At 33.9% G+C, this 13,935-nt stretch overlaps 3 protein-coding genes across 4 annotated transcripts; 2 read left to right on the forward strand and 1 right to left on the reverse strand.

Moving 5' to 3' along the window:
• The first annotated feature begins 367 nt into the window (after positions 1-367).
• On the forward strand, positions 368-3,623 carry LOC118041458 (NADH dehydrogenase [ubiquinone] iron-sulfur protein 5-B). The gene is made up of 2 exons (XM_035048808.2): positions 368-619; positions 3,300-3,623. Exons 1-2 carry the CDS (start codon positions 470-472, stop codon positions 3,396-3,398), a joined length of 249 nt encoding a protein of 82 aa, XP_034904699.1. The 5' UTR covers positions 368-469; the 3' UTR covers positions 3,399-3,623.
• A 1,830-nt stretch (positions 3,624-5,453) lies between these two features.
• Positions 5,454-9,223, forward strand: LOC118041454 (peter Pan-like protein). Of its 2 annotated transcripts, none has more exons than XM_035048797.2 (8): positions 5,454-5,609; positions 5,949-6,038; positions 6,156-6,338; positions 6,552-6,782; positions 7,303-7,395; positions 7,481-7,668; positions 8,271-8,464; positions 8,931-9,223. In XM_035048797.2, exons 2-8 carry the CDS (start codon positions 6,021-6,023, stop codon positions 9,020-9,022), a joined length of 999 nt encoding a protein of 332 aa, XP_034904688.1. In that variant the 5' UTR covers positions 5,454-5,609; positions 5,949-6,020; the 3' UTR covers positions 9,023-9,223. The 2 variants fall into 2 exon arrangements, with proteins under 2 accessions (XP_034904688.1, XP_034904689.1); XM_035048798.2 differs by having other exon boundaries at positions 5,466-5,609; positions 5,958-6,038.
• Positions 9,224-10,672: 1,449 nt separating this feature from the next.
• LOC118041457 (mitochondrial zinc maintenance protein 1, mitochondrial) lies at positions 10,673-11,496 on the reverse strand. Its single transcript, XM_035048807.2, has 2 exons — positions 11,141-11,496; positions 10,673-11,006 (listed from the first exon to the last, which is right to left on the reverse strand). The coding sequence occupies exons 1-2, from the start codon at positions 11,382-11,384 to the stop codon at positions 10,930-10,932; spliced, it is 321 nt and encodes a 106-aa protein (XP_034904698.1). The 5' UTR covers positions 11,385-11,496; the 3' UTR covers positions 10,673-10,929.
• Positions 11,497-13,935: the final 2,439 nt, after the last annotated feature.

Consider the following 13,935-nt stretch of genomic DNA (forward strand, 5'->3'; position numbering starts at 1 on the left):
ATTAAATAGGTTTGGTTACTGTTTTATTAAAAATAAAAAAGAACTAAAAAAGTTTACCCTTAATTTTTTAAATTTATAATTAACATTTTAAAAAAAAAAAACATAATATCAACACTTCAATACTATTTCTATATTAAAAAAATAATATGCAATCTAATGATTCTAGGATGCAAGGAGATCTAAAGCTTCATTTTATTTTGAAGGACGCAGTTGACGACGTACCCATACCTCCATTGGACGACTACTCTTCTATTCCTTCAAGGCCACAAATGGTTCTGGACCACTAGTAGGAGTATCAGGACTTGTAAGAAAAGCCCAAACCCGCTTATAACACCCGTGAGTTGATGGGTAGCTCCGCTTATGAACTGGACTTTGTGTTCTGGCAGCTGGGGGCAGCACAAAATACTCCCTTCGTCATTAACATCATTGGATAGATCATCGAGTAGAGCGAGGCAGAGCCAAGGAAGAAATGGCATCAGGGTGGGGAATCACAGGAAACAAAGGCAGGTGCTACGATTTCTGGATGGATTTCAGCGAGTGCATGTCTCAATGCAGAGAGCCCAAGGACTGCGCTTTCCTCCGTGAAGATTACCTCGAGTGCCTCCACCACTCCAAAGAGGTCTCTCTCTCTATCATTTATTTTTTCAATCCATATATTTTCAATCTGATGTAAATTACAATAATTTGAGACCTGCTAATTTTTGGGGTTTTAAATCTTCATCTACTTCTTGCTGTTTGGGGATATTTCGAGCTCTGATCATTTACTTCGATTTTTTTTTCGGAATGCTGTATTTTACCTGATTACTTTCTGCCATGTTATTTAGACTGTACTGGATCTTGTGTTCGTGGTACAATTCAAAAACCATAGTTTCATTGAGTCAAAGGAAACAGTCTGATTGAGAATATATCTGATATGCTCTTTTTATTTAGATTCGTTGCACATAGCCATGTCTACTACACTTTGGTAACAACTTTGCTTGTTTAGACCACTCTTTTCTCTGCATTTTTATCTGATTGAGTATTTTTGCTATTTGGGTAGGATCTATATACTTGAGAAATTAATTTCATGGATACCTATAGACGGTAAAATGAAGGGAAGATTTGTTTTATAAGATTTCACTTCTCATATGCCAACTTTCGAGTCTTTTAAAGGTTGATTCTGACTAGTGTCGGCAGCTAGTCTGGTCTAACAGCTATCCTTTAATCTGCATTGAAGTGTTGGCGAGGTCCATTCTCCTTTGGTACAGTTGCCCCCCTGCTTTTCCATTTAGTTGGTTTCCATTCACGCACACTGATAGTGCATAAAGGCATGGCATTCAGTCCTCTTACAACCAGTTGCCTTACTAGTAAATGATCTAATCAGTTTCAGCTAGTCAAACTGGCAAGATTGTTGACGAAGCCTTTTCCTATATTGGAGATCCTATGTTAGATGAAAGGCTTGCTTTACTTGCCACTTAAATCTCCACTTGGTCGGCCATGGTTCATTATTTCTACTCAGATTTGTCACTCTGTAAAACCATTGTGAGGCCAAAAGTGGCTCTATTTATCGACAATGATAGAAAACATGATTAGGAGATTGTACGTCAAGGGATAATGATGGAGTGATTCTTGTGCATGCTTAATGGTTTAACTTGTCAGGCCAGTAGTGTAGAAAGAATATCACTTGTCAACTCTTTGCATATCGCAAAAGCAATTCTAGTAGATATAGAGTTTTTCAGAGAGATGCTACTTCTTAATTGGCATCTTAGGTGAGATTGATCAGTGTTGCTTTGATGAGATGCTACTGACTTGCCTACTCTAGAGAGAAAATGACCGCTCAACATGCAAAGTAGACTAGCATCTATTGACTTCCTGATTGGCAGTCTGCAAGAATAAAAATAGGAGAGGTTGGTTGTTTAACAGAAGTTACAGCACCAAAATGTATGAGGGATACGCATCATGTACAGGGATGGCAATGGGTATCTATGGATACAAATATTAGTACAACCATACCCATACCCAAATAAAAAACCAATAACCATAACCTAATCATTACCTATCAGGTACTGCAGTTGTGAACTTCTAGGGTTGGGCCTTATACTTGTTTGTTGTTTAGTTTATTTTCATTAAGTGTGTTCTTTGGACACTGTTCTATTTTTAATTTAGATCATGCCATCTGCTAGCACTTTTGGTCATGAACTGAATTTGGAGAGATCGTTTTCTCTTTTACACTTGTACCAAAAAAAAATGATTGTTGAATAAATTACTGTTTGAAACTTTTGTTTATTTATGGCACACTCATGAAAAGTTTACATATAATATTGCCCTTACATTTTCTTTATGGAGCACTAGATTTCTATACGTGACCAGTAAACCCTAGTGAACATATTTCTAGACCTTTTGCAATGATGGGAGGTTCAGCTGACAAGCAGACCCTAGCAAGCATACTTTTTAGTGTAATCTCTCAGAATGAAATTTTTTTCAGGTTCATCGTTGATGGTCACACCAAGGTATCTCTTGCCTTGAAATTAGCTTCAGGCTAAAGTTGATCTCATCTTGTTTAGGCTTACAGCTAACTTTGTCCAATGGTTTTCAAGTTTTGCATCTCTCTAGTTGTAATGCCAGGCCATCCAAGTTGATGCTCTTTGGACCTTATAAGAATGAATTTTTAACCTCAAATGCATGTTTTTTCATCAGCAAATGTGTGGATTCTGAAATATGAACTTCTTAGTTATCCCAGTTAGGGCAGCCATTAAGGCTGTTAAGTTTGGGATTCTTGCTTGGGATCATTCAGGTATCTGTTGACCAATGACAAATTGCATGACCAGTGAAGGTGAAAGATAACTACTCTTACACGCACAGTATTAGCACATCCCAGAATTCATATGAAAGAAGGCTTCAGAATAACTAGCTTCCAAGTTGGAGAAAAGTATGCAATAGTCAAAGCTATCCATTTCTGTCAAGTGACTGGGTTGCAAACGATCTGGATCTTTGCATGCAGTAATTGTGATTTTAGCAACCGCTACCCATTTGGTGCCTTCGCTTTTCATTTTTTCTTTTTCTGAGAATCCTTGTGCTGCAATTTCTAGTGAGTTCTGAATTCCTCTTTTTAGATTGTAGGATGGTGGTGTAATTGGTGTCCGGTATATCAGTCGCAATGGAATTGGATTTAATGGCCTTGTTTTATTCTTTATGTCTCATGTTATCTTGTATTTCATCCTCTCTATTGATTCTTATCTCATGGATGCAGTGTGGCGTGGCTCTTAGTTTTTGTTGGCAATATTCACCACAGACATGGTTCATTTGATTTTTTATTGCAGTTTCAACGAAGAAATCGAATTTACAAGGAGGAACAGCGCAAACTAAGAGCTGCTTCTCAGAAAGCTGACGGTGGAGATGGCAAAGATAACCATCATTGATAGCCAAAATTGATCGTCCTTTTTGAATTCTAGCAATAAGACTGATTTGGAGATGTTTGAACTTTTGTCATCTGGTACTTCAAGGTTGTTTAAATTGACTGTTCTTTTTTATCCCAAAATGGAATTGATTTGAGCACTTTGTGTTTGTGCAATAAGGTGAAAATTGTTGCTTTGTGACATTGATTTGCTAAGTGAATGAATCTCGGTATCTAGGGTTGAAGTGCATTTCCACCCGCATGCAAGTATGTACAAGAAGCATTTTTATGCAGGATTTTAGAACTCCTTTTGTGATCTCATCTTTTCCTTTTTAGGCGTTTACATTGTTTCCACAGCAGGAATTACTTTTTCCTCCTACTCAGAGACGTTTATGCTTCAATTTACAGAAGAAAAACTTAGCAGCTTGACGATGTCTGTTCAATGAGGCCAGGAGTTTCTTGCTGTTTTAATCTAATCTCCTGAATAGAAAGCTCTTCGTCGACTACAAGTTACAAATAAATAATCTAAATGCCTAGTCAATTATTATAGATGTGAGCTCAAAATTCTCGACCTAAGCTTAAATTTGCGCTATAGACACCCGGAGCCTCGATAACTTTCATCAGGAGCCACTCTCTTTTCCTGCCCTTTGTTTTCCGGTAGGGTTAAAATATGATTTTATGGCAAGTGGCCATCTAATTTCTGACCAATTTAATTATATGAATATATATGTTTTTAATACAAATTTATGCAATTATATATGGAGCAGGTGAAATTGGCTTTACCTCTTTAACAGGAATTTTGACTCCCCTTTTTTTTTAACTAACTGTTAAATTGGTATGATTTTTTTATGTGTGTGTATATAAATACTATTTGTGTTCTCCACAATCAATCATGTTGTGATGGAATCTTCGAGGTTGTTTCCGAAAGTGGCTGGTCATTCGTTTCTAAAATATTTGAATTTATTTTTTTTATTTAAAATTATTTTTTTATATATTTTTGAATTATAAATTTTTTATAAATAAAAAATATATTATTTAGATATTTTTTAAATAAAAAATATTTTAAAATATAATCATTATGATAATATCAATTACACTTTTAAAAACCATTAGGAGTTTAGTAGTGAATCGGACATGGACATGCCATCTCATAAATACATCAATGCAAGATTTAATTAGAGACTTTAAATTACACTAGTTTTTGTCTGCGTTTATTTTTGTTTTTTAAAAATATTTTTTAAAAAATTAATTTTTTTTTAAATTAATTTTTTTTTATGTTTTCAGATCATTTTAATATAGTGATGTTAAAAATAATTTTTTAAAAATAAAAAATATATTATTTTAATATATTTTCAAGTAAAAATCATTTTAAAAAACAACCATAACCACACTTCCAAACACGCAGATCATCCAACCTTATATCAGTATAATAGTAAATTTTTTAATTTAATTGTTACAAAAGCAAAAATTTAAATACTTAAAAAATCTTTAAAACTGTTTGCTTTAATTGAATTTACACCAAAAGAGAATAAACTGAAATTGGAGCGTGTTCTTGCAAATCAACTCCATCAAAATTTATTCAAACTCGAGGGACCACATTTACACCGGTATTTAAGAAAAAAACTCCCCTTTTCTTTCTGTTTTCATGATTTTACTTGTTAAAACGTGTTAATTATAATTTAGCCCCCCACCCCCTATCAAAACTAATTAATTAATTCAGAAACTATATATTTAATCCTTTTTAAAATTTATTAATAATATACTAAGTATTCGTTGATTGATGTTGAACATGCTTAATTTAATAGTATGTTATTTAAAAAAAATCTTCTTTTTTCACCTCTTTTCATATTTTTAACTTTTTTTTTTGCTTTATCTATTTATTGAAAAAAAAAATACTTGAAAAAAAAAAATGAAACGGATAAAAAAGATTAAGTTTTGACAGAACAGAGATTGATTATTTTTGTGTTGTTGTTAAACTACAATAACTAAGCTATAATTTACTCATAATAAACAAATATAATTAATTCTTTTTTTTTTTTAAAGCCAGCTTGTCATTAAAAAAAAGAAAAAAGAAAAAGAAGAGATGCAAACTGGGTTTTAGCGTGGGTTTTATTGTTTTTGGCTTTTTGGTTCTCTACCGCAACCCGCGCCTGCCTCACCTCTCGCACTCCTTCGACATCCTCTCTCCCTGCCCGTAGAAGTCCAAGCAGTAGAGCTAGAAGATCGATCTCAACAGGTGAACATCTCTCTTCTTCTAACAGATTATTTGTCTCTGTTCTTAACTTGATTTTGTTCATGCTAATATTTGCCGTTTGGGGTTTTGATTTTGTGTGAGAAAGACAAGCTTCTCTTAGGAATAGAAAATACATGTTGTTTGATACTAGATCGAATTTTAATGCCTCAAATTACTAATCTTAAGTCAAATTAGCTTAAAATCATATGGCTCTAATCTGTTTTATTCAACTTGAAAAATTATGTTAAAAAAAACCCTAGAGTTTGCTGTTATACTCGTTCTATTTTTTTTTAATTATAATTATTCTCACCGCGTTCTCTGTTTTTTTCACGTTGATTCAAGGTTCTGTAGCTATTTAATTAGGAAGATTTGAAGCTTTGACTGAAATTCAGTTTGCCAGTATCGGACAAAGCAATGGCTCGTTTACGAAATGTAAGTCAATGATACTGAGGAAAAACTAAATTGATTTTGATGTTTTTCTTAATACATTTTTATGTCTTCTTTTTTTCTCTAATGGGTTTGTTATTATTGTTGTTGGAATTCATACAGAAAAATAGGAAGATGTTCGTGAAGCCAACATCGAAAAAGAAACAGGCCGACGTGGATCATATCACTGGTGATAAGATCCCCAAGAGCTTTGTTTTTGCAAGAGGGAAGTTGCCTGGCCCACTCAGGCAACTTCAGATGAACTTGAGAAAGTTGATGCTTCCCTTTACTGCTCTCAAGCTCAAGGTAAATGTTTTTTTGCTTCTTTGTTTTCTTAAACTCCTTTTTTTAATTTTGTGGGCATCAACTGTTTGTATTGAGATATATTTGCTGAATTGGTATCTCTCACCGGTTCTATTTGAGATTTTTTTCTTATATGGGTTTTTAATCCTCATGTGGTTCTGTTATAACTTGTTAAATACACTGATTTGTTTCTTACATTTTGCATTTTGGTTTCAGGAGAAGAAACGGAATAGTCTCAAGGACTTTTTGAATGTTGCTGGGCCTATGGGTGTTACCCACTTCCTTATGTTGTCGAAAACTGAAACTGCACCCTATCTGAGGGTTGCAAGGACCCCACAAGGCCCAACTATTACGTTTAAGATACATGAGTATTCATTGGCAGTTGATGTTGCTCAATCTCAATTGCGCCCTAGATGTCCACAAGATCTTTTCAAGAATGCCCCTTTGGTAAAATTTTGCATTCTCTCAAAACACATGCAAGCATGCATTCACTTCACTTTTGGAACTGACTGCTCATTTTCATCCTTGCCCGGTATATACTTGGATATCACCAGCATTTGGCATGACAGGTGACAAGTGTGTTTATTTCAAATCATGCCTTAAGAATTGGGTTCTAGAGTACAAAATACCATTGTCTGTTGACAGATGGATACCACATGACTCCTAATGAAAATGGAAGGCCATCTACTTGATTTTTCTTCTAGACACCACATGCTGTTCCATTCTCCATTTCAGTTATTGGTTTTAAATTTTAACCATACAAGGTTATAAACTACCGAGAAGATTTCAGTGCAGAATATCTCATAGTTGCAACAGAAGCATTGTGGATGCGGCTTGCCTTTGTTCCCATTCTTACATTTTAGTTTAACACATATTTTTGCATGTTTTAAATGGTGTGATTGAACTCTCAATTTATCATCGCCTCTTTGACTTCTATCTCCAAACATTGATTCATGCATTTTTGCAGATTGTTCTTTCTGGTTTTGGGTCTGGAGAACAACACTTAAAACTCACAACTGTGATGTTTCAGAATATCTTTCCAGCCATTGATGTTAATACTGTAAGTGCTTAAGAAAATTCTACTTAAATGTTGGAATCAGCCAAGACTGCTAGCCTTCCTAATATACTCGTGTGGGATGTTTCAGGTCAAACTTTCTTCTTGCCAGAGAATTGTGTTACTTAATTACAATAAAGACACAAAACTTATTGATTTTCGGCATTATTCCATCAGACTCCAGCCTGTAGGTGTCTCCCGTAGACTCAGAAAGTTTGTGCAGAACCGCCAAGTCCCTGATCTTAGGAATCTTCAAGACGTGAGCGATTTTGTCTCTAAGTAAGAATCTTTTTTTATTTGTAATTTTATGTCAAATATGATATTTATTAATTTATCTGGAGTTGGCATTTGAATCTACTAAGAAAATGTGCTTGCTAAAGAATGAATAGGATGTACATTATAGCATAACTAGTTACATGTTTCCTGTCTTTAGCCTCCATATTATCATTGCTAGCATGTCTTAAATAGAGACATGAGGATTTCAAAAGTCATGACATCCTGTTAGAAATTACAGAAGAGGGTAAAGAAGACTTAATAGTTTGGTTATATACTGACCAATCCTTTTGTGGCTGCACTGAATAGATGGAACATATCGATTTGCTCGACCACTGTAGGGCTGGTTTTGAGGGAACATCAGTCTAATGGCATTAGGCTTTATGGTAGAATTGTACCCTAATCTTATTTTGTGCAAAATAATTAACTAGCCTATCCCAGTCTAAGCACATCCATGCCAGTCTAAGCACATCCATGCCATTAACTCGTTATCAAATTGAATAAAAAGAGAAACAAACAAGGAAAATAGGAAATGAAACTTAGTTTATGTAGTTATTATAGACTACTTTGCTCATGTCTTTTTGTTCATTTTTGTGCGATCTATGAAGGGCTGGTTATGGATCAGAAAGTGAAGGAGATGATGAAGCAGCAACAGTAACTCTAGCAAATGATCTTGGTAGAGTCAATAAAGCTTCTACGAAAAGTGCTGTGAAGCTCCAAGAAATTGGCCCCAGAATGACTCTTCAACTTGTGAAGATTGAGGAAGGATTATGTTCTGGTGATGTCATCTTCAGTGAATATGGTATGTTTATTGTATAGGTTATGGAATATCCATGATCCTAATGTTTTGGTAATTTCCTTTTTTATTGTATAGGTTATGGAACATTCATGATCCTAATATTGTGCTAGTTTCCCTTTTCATTTCATCACATCTTTAGTTCGTTGCTCACCCCTAATTCTTGGTTTCCTCCCTGTGCGCATGCAACTAACTACACATGTATTTGGCCACCAAATTGCCTGGAGCTCTTTTAGCATCGTACTAATCCCTGGAACTGAGACATGTTAGTCTCTCTTTCCTGCATGCACCAAACAATTAAAATAGCATAAATCCTTGGGTAGACCCAAAGTGCTGCTGGGTGCTAGTTTCTGTTGAATGATGTTGTCCTTTTGCCTGGAAGTTTTGGCTTTCTTCCACTAGGACATCTTCTGTTAAAAAAATTACTGAACAATGAATTGTTAGACTCACGTCCTAATGCTTGTGTACTCAGGAACTGCAAGTGAGAACGGGCAGGAAAAGAATCAGAACAATGGGGAAGATGATAATGATGATGTTGAAGAAAATGATGAAGATAGTGACTAGCCAAGTCAGCAATTGGAGTGAAAGGCAGTAAACATCCGTAGTCATTCAGTGGTGGTGAGAAAGTCGGCAGTCTCAACCCAAATGTGCCTATATAGGGAGAGGATACTAATTTAGAGAAATTTTGGGAGTTTCAGTTTATTTTTGTTGTGACTTTTGTAGCACTTCTATTGAGAAGCTGAGCAATGAATTATTTTTTTTTCACTCGTGGCCACTGAAGAAGAAAGCTTCTATACTTTTTCTTTAACCTGATTTCCACTCGCCAGAAAAAAAGGGGAAAATAAAAAAAACAGAGAAGAAGAAGAAAAGCGTTGTAAGCTTTTTCAAAGGAGTTCAATGTGCAAACTTCACAATTAAGAAAAAGCTGCGTCATACTGCGACCAACAATCTGATTTTAGGGGGCTGCTTCACCTAAATGTAGGTTGGTGGAGTCTTGCACTAGGATTTTAACTTGAGAGCAAGAAATAGCGAGCAGCGCAAGCCTAGAGTTTTGCGGTTTCCATATAGGGTCTTCGTGCACAAGGACACAGTGGTGTTTAAAGCTGTCAATTGGCATGGACAGCTCATAGCAGGTCAAGGGTCCGGGTGCTTGATTTCCCTGTTAGCACGCTCAAAACTAAGTTTTCAAGGGTGTCAGGGCATAAAACATGGCGAATGGGTGATCGTTAGCAAATCAGAGGTGATTGTTCTTAACAAGGTTTGAGAGACTAAGCAGATGAATACAAAGGTGGTTGAAGCTATATCAACAATGGAGTCCTGAGAATTCAACTTGAAAGACCAGTTAAGCCTGAAATTTAATAGAATGCCTACATAACACGTCACGCTTGAACCAGGTGAGAAACATGAAGTAAAAGAGAACTGAGGAAGAGCAAAAACTTGAGGGAACACACAAATGATAAGTACAAAAACCCTCAAAGGAACGGCCTTCACATGTTATAGACATTGAATGATAGTGACTATCAGTGCAGAAGCTGTTGGCAACAAACTGTACACGGAAAATTACTGCTTCAATAATGGATGAACACAACACATAAAATAACAAAATTCAGCTCAAAGCACTCGCAATAGAATGTCACTGGAGTTTACCTTCCATCCTCCCATATACAGTCGCAGAGGATCATGAAACAACCTTCAACTTCTTTTTTATACTTTACAGGATTTTAATATGCAGTTTAACGTTCACAAACGTTACATGGGCAGCTCATAGCAGATCCAGGCTGCAGGTGATTAAGTAGCCTAGCTAACACACCCAAATCAAACTCCTTAAGGGTGTCCACAACATAGAAACTTGGCAAACATGGGTGGTTCTGAAAAATAAAGAGGTGATTGCTCTTGGCCAGGTTTGAGAGACTGAGGGAAAGGAGAAAGGCCGTCGTAGCTTCGACGAGAAGGCATTGTTGGCAAATTGACCAGTTGGATCAGTAGCTTTTCTTGTAGAAAGTGATGCTAAAAGCCTGAAATTTACGAAAGAGCTCAAATCCAATAGAGGGTTAGGACAGAGCTGCCCAAATGTTCATACATTGCTGCTGCAATTGAATATTTAAAGGTCTAGATTGCAGATCCTGCCTCGGGCAAGAAAGTTTAATTGAAACTGATATTTGCTACTTGAAAATAACCCCACCAATAAAAACAATAAAGGATAAAAGAGAAGACTGAGAAAAACAAAAACCAGTGCAACGGCTTTATATCTAGTTATTCAGTAAATCTACTACCAGTTGCATAAGTCGGTAACGTGGAGCACAAATGCGGGGGGGGGGGGGGGGAATGCTTCAATAATGGATAAAAAAATCTTGCTCAGGGAACTCCAAATAGAATGTCATTAGAGTTGGCCATAGAAGAAAGGATTGAAACCGATACATGTCTTTGTTTTTTGGTGTGTTCCAAGTCTATTCTTCTTCTTCATCATCTCCTTAGACAGATTTCCGAAGAATCTCTTCGGATGGAATCTCAAGTGTTGCTCCAGCATGGTCTTTGTCAGGCTTAACTTCTGCAGCAATAATTTATTACAATATCGTCGCAGTACATTCAGATACAGTGAGATGAGCAATTTAATGAACAGGTGGAGTGCGTAAAAGAGTGCGTTACAGACATAGCTAAATAAGATGGTAATTGATTTATTACCGTAGCCGCCTCGGTCGTTGAGTTTAGCTTGGACGATCATGGTAGCTATGAAATGGGAAGCTTCCCGCGCCTCTTCGAGGAGCTTCTGGATCTCAGTCTCGGAGCTTACATCACGATTCTCCTCGAATTTCTTCCTAACCTCGGAGGCTGATGCCTTCAGCATCAGTGAGTCGCCCGTGAATGATTTTCGAGTCGCTCTTAGCAACGCTCTGTATGCACTCAATGCTTCTCCTCCTCTCACCATCTCTCCCTCTAGGGCTGTCGCTTGTTGCTGTCGCTTGCACCACCCGCCGTAGCCAAAATACCGTTCTTACTTTCTTGCCAGCACTATACTACGTCGTTTTCTTTCCCCTCCTTTTTCTTCGTTTGGAAAACTACAAATTAAATTTATTTTTATTTTTATTTTATATATATATATATATAAAAAAAAAAAAAAAAAACGAATTGCCTTCGAGAATTCACTTAGCTCACAAGGACAAACAGCGTTAATAGTATAATTTTATTTTATTTTTTTATCCTTGAAGCTGAATCAATTTTTTTTAAAAAAAAATTGTAATTTATTTTAACAACTAAAAATTTAAGCTTGATAATTTATTTTTTATAAGATTATCATGCTATTAAAAATCATTTTGACATTTGATTGAAGCTTAATTTTGAAAAAAAAAAATTGATTTAATTGTTTACAAATCATTAAAAATATAAGGACTAAAATTAACAAAGAATCAATATCATGTTTTCTTTTTTTAAATTGTTCATGGAGCAACTTTTCAAAGATTTTGGCATCTTTAGTTTGAAACTTTTAAGTTTTTTATCCAGCATTTTATTTAGTTTATATTTTGATCTTTAAGTTCGATAAAAAAAAAGAAAAGTCATTGAAAAATAGCAAAGAAGAGAGTAAGCAGTCATTTTACAAGATTTCATAAACAAAAAAAGCTAAATTTGATGTCAATGTGTTTCTTTCAATGAAAGTAGTGTCATTTATGTGTTTTTCGAGTTTTCATGATGTCGAGAAAAGCAAATCGAGATTGAGAAAAAAAATTTCAATATAATTTCATGTTTTTAAATCAATTTAATAGTGATTTGAGCTAATGAATTAGTTTGTTGGGGGTTATGAGGTGTTTTGAATCAAAATAGATTAAATTTTGGTTATGTTAGTAGAAGAAAACCTAACCATCTTTTTCATAACTGAAAACTAAGCAAGCAAATGATACATGATTTATTTTATTTTATTTTTATATAAAATAAAAGGGTAGAAAAAACAAGTCTAGATACGTGAGCCTAACCTTGCAGACCCTGCATGTCGAGCCTTCTTTAAGTTGGGCCAAGTGCATGGAGCTCCATTTATTTAGTCTAAGTGCCTGAGTCTTTTCTATGGTTTTTTCAAATATTTTTAATTTTTAATTTTGATTGAAATGCTATAACATGATATTTTAATTGTTATTCAATCTTGTTATGATTCTTGAATAATATTATGGGTTCTTAAGATAATGTTAACAATTTATTTTTTAATTTTTTGTGCCTAATATGTCAAGAAAAAAAATTGTTAATTAATATTCAATGAAAATAAAATTTATATTCTTAAATTTTTTTTACATGATTTTATCTCATTTGTTAAATTTTTTCTCCAATTACATAAAAAAAACATTAAAGTATTAATTCGATACTTTATTATAAAACTTGCTTTTGAGATGATTATAGGTTTTATTAAAAAAGACAGTGCTTGTGGCTAAACAATATGCTTTTTAAAAAATAATAATAAAAGGAAGCATTAATGAGAAAATGAAGTTTGGATTGAAGAAATGCATTTCTCATCAATAATTTTATTTATTTTCTTGCATTAAAACATCTATTTTTATAATAGTTTTGTTAAATAAAATATGAATTCCATAAGGCATGGTTATCTAAGATGATGACCGAAGTTTTTTTGTTGAGTAGATGAACCCGGCTTGATCCAAATTAATTCAAAGATTGTACAGTGATTTTCTCAAATATTGTAACTGTAATTTTTAACTAACTCAATATTAAAAAATAAAATAAAATAAGATAATTTCAAAGAAAATCATAAAAACAAAAATAAAATATGCAGATAAATATTATAGCAATTGACAATATTTTAAAGAAAAAAATTACAAAACTGAATTCTCAATCAGCTCAATATAAAATAAAAAAAAATTGACAGATATAATTTAGAAAAAAAAGAAAAGAAAAACTACATGGAAAAATACCGTAGCAATCCACAGTATTTTAAAGGAAAAAAAATTATAAAGCAAAATTTTTAACCAGCTCAATATTTTAAAAGTAAAGTCAACAAAGATAATTTTAGAAAAAAAAATAAATAAAAAAGAGGAAAGTTGAAAAAAAAAAAGGAAAGTAATTTTGGGGAAAAAAAACGACAAAAGAGAGGAAAAAAGGGAAAGTTGGAAAAAAAATGAAAAAGTGTAAAAAAAAAAGAGAGAGGAATGCACTGTGGATTACTGTTGTAATCCAAAACGCATTTGGGTGTGGGAAAACAGTGATTTAAAAAAATAAAATTGATAAATATAGTTTTATTTTAAAAGAAAAAAAAAACTATATTGGAAAACACCGTAGTAATTCACAGTATTTTAAAGGAAAAAAAATTACAAAGTGAAATTTTTAACCAGCTTAATATTTAAAAATTAAAATCAAACAAAGATAGTTTTGGAAATAAAAAAGGAAAAGTTGAAAAAAAAATTAAAAAGAAAAAAGAAAAAGAAAAAAGAGAGGAATGCACTTTGGATTACTGTTGTAATCCACAGTGCATTTAAATGCAGGGA

This window comes from Populus alba, chromosome 14 (genome assembly GCF_005239225.2).
Source record: "Populus alba chromosome 14, ASM523922v2, whole genome shotgun sequence".
Lineage (NCBI taxonomy): Eukaryota > Viridiplantae > Streptophyta > Magnoliopsida > Malpighiales > Salicaceae > Populus > Populus alba.